This window comes from Triticum aestivum, chromosome 6D (genome assembly GCF_018294505.1).
Source record: "Triticum aestivum cultivar Chinese Spring chromosome 6D, IWGSC CS RefSeq v2.1, whole genome shotgun sequence".
In the NCBI taxonomy this organism is placed as follows: Eukaryota; Viridiplantae; Streptophyta; class Magnoliopsida; order Poales; family Poaceae; genus Triticum; species Triticum aestivum.
In genome coordinates this window covers 449229335-449236198 of record NC_057811.1, presented here as the reverse complement: position 1 = coordinate 449236198, position 6864 = coordinate 449229335, and the positions used below count along the sequence as shown (strand labels likewise).

The following is a 6864-nucleotide window of genomic DNA, read 5'->3' as shown; positions in this document are numbered from 1 at the left end:
GACCGCATCACACTTCCTAAGGAGAGCTGGATAGCACCCAGGTCACTCCTGTCACCCGCTGCTGCCCAAGCTTGTTCAATGATTTCGGGAAGATCATACGCTCTTTCCCAAAACAGCTCATATTGCCTACATCTCTTCTTATTCTGGGCTGGTTGTTCTGCTTTGAGACGGACAAGCAACACACAATGGTCCGAACAAGAGGAAACTATGTGATCAACTGATGCATCTTGGAACATATCCCTCCAGTTATTGTTCGCCACCACGCGATCGAGTCCGACCTTGACATTCTTTCTCCCTCCCCTTTTATTGTCAAAAGTGAATGGTACTCCTCTGAATCCTAGGTCGGTCAACTCACACCCATCCAAGGCATCTCTGAATGCCCCCATTTTCCATTCAGCATGACGGTTCAACGAGAAGTGTTCGAACTGCCACAATGCTTCATTGAAATCTCCCATCACTGTCCAAGGGAGGACAGATTTAGCTTTGAGTTGACGGAGAGTATCCCACATGAGATGTCCATTTTCTACTTTCGGCTCCCCATATACACAAGTTAATCTCCATGAAGCAGTACCACCAATATGTGCATCGATGTATCGTTCGTTAAGATCTTGTATTTCGACATGCATCTTCTCATCCCAGAAGAGGGCCAGCCCTCCACTGAAACCTTCACTACTGACTCCGACAAAACCTCTCAGCCCAAGTCTGCCACACAAGCGTCTGACCTTCTCCTTGTTTTGTCTCGTTTCACACAAGAATATGAACTAAGGACGATGTATTTGATTGAGTGACACAAGGTCACGGATCGTCCTGGAACCCCCCATTCCGCTGCAGTTCCATGTCAAACAAAACATTCCTTCTGGCGTCCCAGTTTTATGCACTAGCGACAGGAGATTGGAACTAGGATTCCTGACAGGGCCGCCAGGATCGAACCGTTCCCCAGTTGGATCGAGAGTGCTAATTCGATCCCCTCCCAGAACTGTTCCTTCTGCAAATCTGCTTCCATATGATTGGGATTCTGGTCTCCCGTTCACAACAACAGGTTCTAGCGAAGGATTTTCCAATCTCCCAGACATGGCGGACGAGGCCACAGAGGCGGACAGAGGGCGGACGAAGCCGCAGAGATGGACGAGGCCGCACAGGCGGACGGAGCCACAGAGGCGGACGAGGCCGCATGGGCGGACGGAGCCGCAACATATCCGCCCCGGGGGTGGAATCCCCGAGCGGCGCTGGCGCCGTCCTCGCCGACGGAGGACGTGCGTGGTGGCGGCGGCAGCGGCTGGGCGTCACCCCTTTTTCGCCACACCCTACCGAGAGTTGGACGCATATCTCTATCCCCATATTGTTTTAAGTACCATGTTGGATGAAATTCCTGTTTTAGCCTAATAAAGTGGAAGGTTGAATCTCAATATAAAAAGCTACAAAATAAAAAATATGGCCTTTGTATAGAATAATTTAAAAAACAGCATGTGCCACGTATAGCCTCGGAAACAAGTTACTTCATTTTTTTACACGCAATCTGATATGGTGAATTATGATTGGCAATAGGGGGATGGAGAGGTCCACCGTAGTTGAATTTCAGGGGAGAGAGAGTATCCTCCGTCTTATAATAAGTGTCTCGACTTTAATTTAATTTTCGTACAAAATTGTATTAAGGTCGAGACACTTATTTTGAAACGGAGGAAGTAGTTTGAAAAGTTTAGTAGTAAAACGTTTGTAAAATCTTTGTAGGTCTAGCATTATTAATCGGTTAACATGGTCGAAAGGGGGTGAAGCATCGGAAACAAGTTCATAAATACCCGTCATGAAATTTGGTCCAAGTATAAAGAAAGTGGATGCAAGGTCCACACCGGTATTTTTCTTCTCTCTTGTGGCATGTAGTGTATATCGTCCTCTGCACCGTGGTGCTGAGCGGAATAAACAACTTCGAGCACGAGATAGTATTAGATTATGATCCAAGATAAATTATTCCAGAGTTAATAATGGAGTAAACATTCACATTCACAGGCGCGCGCAGAGTAAACTCAAACAATCGAGAGGCACCAGCATCCCTACCACATCTCTACATGGACGCCGCTCCGGCGCTCTCCGGCCACGTCACGGCGATGGGGCTCGTGACATTGTGCTTGCCGTCGCTCCACGTGACGGACCCGAACGAGTACTTGGCGTCCACGATCACCGGGTTGCCGGACACGGCGAGGGTGATCTCGTACGCCAGGCTCCGGTGCTCCTCGTCGAACACCAGCTTGGCCGGCGTCACCTTGGCGTCCACGCCGGCAGGGCTCTCGACCTTGGCCTCGTAGACCGCGCTGGCGTCGCTGCCGACGTTGCGCACCACCCGGTGGTAGGTGACGGAGTCCTTGTACGACGAGAAGACGGCCGCGAAGGCCGGGTAGTTGAGGTCGCCGGAGCGGGCCGGCTTCTTCGAGCAGTCGGCGACGGAGCCGTCCCTGGTGAAGACGGCGATCTGGGCTGGCGTGTAGCCGAGCGCGCAGAGGAAGCCGATGTAGTCGGCGGTGTCCGCGTCGTACACCAGGCCGGGATTGAGGGCGCTGATGGGGTCCACGTGCCCGGCGCCGCGCACGAACGGCGTGGACTCTGTGCCGGTGGCCAGGTCCTTGATGATCTCGCCGGAGTTGTCCATGTTGTATGCCGTGGTCATGAGCGCCGACTTGACCACCGTGGGGCTCCAGTCCGGGTGCGCCTGCCGGAGCAGCGCCGCGAGGCCGCTCACGTGCGGGCACGACATGGACGTCCCCGAGATGATGTTGAACGGGACGCGCCTCGGGTCGATGTCGAGGTCGGTGGGGGAGGCCTCGCCGGTCCAGTCCGCGAGTATGTTGACGCCGGGGGCTGTGACGTCGGGCTTGAGGATCTCCGGCGCGCGGGAGTTGGGGCCGCGGCTCGAGAACGACGCGACGCGCGGCGCGGACGGCGACTTCCCGATGACCGTGCCGTGGAAGACGATGGTCGCCGTCGGGGACGGGTCTGTCTTGACGTAGTGCCTGATCTTGTCGCCGAACTTCTGCCCCACCATTGTCGACGGGATGAGGTGGGGGTCGGCGATGAGCTCCTCGCCGCTCTCCTCCGTGTTGGCGAGAATCATGCCGATTCCGCCGGCCTTCCCGACGGCCGCGCCCTTCTCGACACGGGCGTTGACTCCGCGCTCACAGAGGACGATCTTTCCGGCGACCTTGTCCTTGTCAAGCTCGCCGATGAGGCAAAGCCGGGATCCACAGTCCGCGGCGTACACGAGGGGCAGCTTCGTGGAGTTTAAGGGATCCCCGGCGTACAGTGACACGCCGCCGTACACACTGCCGTCGCCGAGCACCGCGTCGGCGGGGAACTCACGGTCGACGGTGGACGCGCCGACGGTCAGTATCCACGGCGCGATGTTGCTCGCGGTGTACTCTCCGGGGCCGGAGTTGCCCGCGGAGGCGGAGACGACGATGCCCTTCTTCACTGCCCCGAAGGCGCCGATGGCGATGGAGTCCTCGTAGAAGTCTGCGGCGTAGGTGGAGCCGACGGAGAGCGAGATGACGTTGACGCCGTCGCCGACGGCCTCGTCGAACGCCGCGAGTATGTCGGAGTCGAAGCAGCCGGACTTCCAGCAGATCTTGTACGCGGCGATGCGCGCGGTGGGGGCCATGCCGACGGCCCTCCCGCGCGCGTACTGGTAGAACCCGGCGCCGTCCACCGGCGACCCGGCGGCCGTGGAAGCGGTGTGGGTGCCGTGGCCCTCTGTGTCCAGCGGCGACTTGGACTCTAGCGTCTCGTTGATGGGGTGCCCGAGGCCCTCCTCGTAGCCCTTGTAAAAGAACTTGGCGCCGATGAGCTTGCTGTTGCAGAAGGCGGAGGCGTTGAACTTGGCGGCCGAGACGCAGCCGCCGGAGAAGGAGGAGGGCGGGGGGCCGAGCCCGTCGCCGACGGGCTTGAAGGAGCTGCGGTTGAGCGGGTAGATCCCGGTGTCGAGCACGCCCACCACGACGTCCGACACGGCGCCGGAGCCGGACGCGGCAGGGAGGACCCCGGCCGCGCTGTTGAGGTGGAGGAACTCCGGGGTGTGGGTGGTGTGGAGCTGGCGCGCCTGGTCGCGGTGCACGGCCAGCACGCCCGGCTGGGCCGCGACGTGCGCCGCCTGTGCCTCGGTGAGCCGCGCGGCCACGCCCGTGGCGGCGCGCGCGTAGGTGTAGAGCAGGCGCGGCCGCGGCGCGCTCAGGCGGCGCGGGAGGCCGAGGAGGGGGCCGAGCAGCGCGTTGCGGCCGCCGCGCGCTGGGGAGAGGGACAGGGCCGGGTGATCGGGCGCGAGGTGCACGATGTACGTGGACTGCGGCTGGGCGCGCGGCGACGCCTCGGCCACTGCGGCAGCGGCGACGAAGAGCAGGATGAGGCACGGGAGTAGGAGCTGCTTGCGGCTCGCCATGGCCATGGCGCCGGAGGAGATGGATTGGTCAATGCGAGGCGATGAGGATGGTGATGAGGCTGGTGGTGGTGGGATCCAATCGGCGGCGTCGCGGCGATTAAAGGAGGGAGGCGGGCCCGTGTGGAGGGTGGGGTGTGCGGTCGTGTGGATCTTGGATTCGCGGCTCAGCTCCGGATTGGAGATCTTCTGGTTGCGTGGCAGAGTATGGTTCTGTTTGGTTTTCCGTGGAGATTCTGGTGCCTACGCCGCCACCATCATCTGCCTCGGCTAGCTGAGGTATCGTGGACTCCGTTTGTTTGCTCGCTCGTGCGTGCTCCAGCATGCCGGCGATACGGCGCCTTTTATAATGCGGGGTCGCTACTGGTGATGGACTCTGTAGTAGGAGCAGCAGTTGCGTGCGTGTTTTGTTGAGCACAGGTGGACGTACCAAGGTGAGTAGAGTGGTGATTTGTGTTGGCAAGCAACGGAGAGACAAAACCGCAGATTCCCCGGGTGATGGCGAGAGGCCAACCTACTTAATTACTAACAGTCTTGCTAACTCTCAAAAAAAAAGTTTTGCTAACTCTTAGTCAACTGAGATAAGTCTCGTTTGATGTTATATTCGTGAGATCTTACATTAAAATCCATGAAAAAAAATTCTTATTGGTTTACTTTTTCTTTCTTGCATGTTATATGTTACTTGACTGAGACCTAGCTACATCCAATTATGATTATTATCAGACGATCCAATTTGGTGCTACTGGTGCTAAGAGCATCTACGACCGAGTGATCCATATCCACCATAAACGGCCAGCGGTGAGCCCGGTCACTAGTCAAACCGAAAAATACCACCCAACTGGCCTCTTCAACCCAAACGTCGGGGCTGACCTGCAATTCACATACTTAAGAGCATCTACGACCGAGCGATCCATATCCACCATAAACGGCCAGCGGTGAGCCCGGTCACTGGTCAAACCGAAAAATGCCACCCAACTGGCCTCTTCAACCCAAACTCCGGGCTGACCTGCAATTCACATACTTAGCTCATATGGGGGCTGATATGGTGTCCCGGACGCGTCTGGACACCGCTGCCATGTTCGACTAGGCCCACACCGTCCCCACACCTATCCTCATTAAACCCTAGCCGGACGATCGAACCTTAGTCATCCGCACTCTCTCAATCACTCCCATACTCTCTCCTTCCTCAGCGGGTCCAACAACGGTTCCGAGGAAATTGACTCGGCCAAGCTCACCGCGGACTCGTCGAGCTTGTGTGCACCGGACGATGAGGAGCTAGTGCTTTTGCATTGTCGTGTGCTGCTCGCGAATGGATTGAGGCTGCAGCTCCTCGTCCATGACGTCCCCGACGGCTAGGGTGGGCAATAGAAGCTCCGTGACTCCCCATGGCCGTACTACGTGGTCCCCGGCTTCCCTCGTGAGGCGGCGGGTGACCAGTGGCGCCCGACACCGCCACCACTTGATCTCAAACGGGGCTGGGTACTAGTGCCCGCACCTTCAAGCCTGTGGCGCCAGCCGAAGACCGAGGGCGCGCATATCGATGTGTAATGAAAAGGGTGGCGCCGGGCGCGTCGAGCCGCTGAGGCTGCGGGGTCTTTCAGATTGGCATCAGAGTCGCTGATGTCCGCCTCTGACGACAACGAGGGGCTCCGCGAAGCGATCCACTGCTCATTCACCTCGGCCAAGACAACCGCCTGCTATGGGCATCACAAAAATGTGGCGGCGCTCCGCATTGGGCTCAAGGAGTCCGATATGCTGGAATGGTAGGGGGGTGGTTGTGGCGGAGAGACGAAACCGCACGGCTTGGTGCATGACGCGGATCATCATCAACTCCTCCTTCTCGGACAGTGACACGACGGACAACGACACTCCGCCTGCCGCCAACGCCTACGTCGAGTACAACCGCCGCTCCCAAGACCCTAAGGGGAAGCGGCCAGCAAGGAAGTGGTGAACTCCGGCTGCCTCCCTATGTTTAATTACTTTTTAATCTTGTATGTTAGTTGAGCTTGAACTTCCGCTCCCAAGAGCAGGATGAAGCTGTTCTTGAGGGGAAACAGGCGACAAACGGCTCAGCTTTTCCGTCGTTATCTGATCTGTGGCTCGGTAAGAATTGCAACTTTCTGGTCCACGGACCAGGACGGCAGCGCCCGTCCACCGTCCCAACGATACGAATCGGCCTCACGAATTCACCACTGTTTCATACTGTATTCCCCTCATATGCTGTTTTTTCTTTACCGATTGTCAGGTGTGCCAGACCGATTTATTCGGATCCCAAGTCAGATATGGACGCCGGGGATATCGGGAGCAGCTGGGCTCGGGCACCAAATCGCCCTGTCCTGTTAGATTGCCCTATCTATGTCTGATAGTAGTGCTTTATAAGTTGTATGGATCATCTACATATGTACGGATTTGGGTGTGGAGATACGGGGTTGTGGTTGTGGGCAGAG

The 6864-nt window shown here is 57.5% G+C and overlaps 1 protein-coding gene across 1 annotated transcript; it reads right to left on the bottom strand.

Moving 5' to 3' along the window:
- Positions 1 to 1914: 1914 nt before the first annotated feature.
- Positions 1915 to 4744, bottom strand: LOC100192160 (subtilisin-like protease SBT1.4). Its single transcript, XM_044565247.1, has one exon. The coding sequence runs from the start codon at positions 4424 to 4426 to the stop codon at positions 2060 to 2062; it is 2367 nt and encodes a 788-aa protein (XP_044421182.1). The 5' UTR covers positions 4427 to 4744; the 3' UTR covers positions 1915 to 2059.
- Positions 4745 to 6864: the final 2120 nt, after the last annotated feature.

What these genes read in the sequence shown, in the direction of transcription:
- LOC100192160 (XM_044565247.1), bottom strand. Translation starts at nt 4,426, where the DNA reads ATGGCCATGGCGAGCCGCAAGCAGCTCCTACTCCCGTGCCTCATCCTG.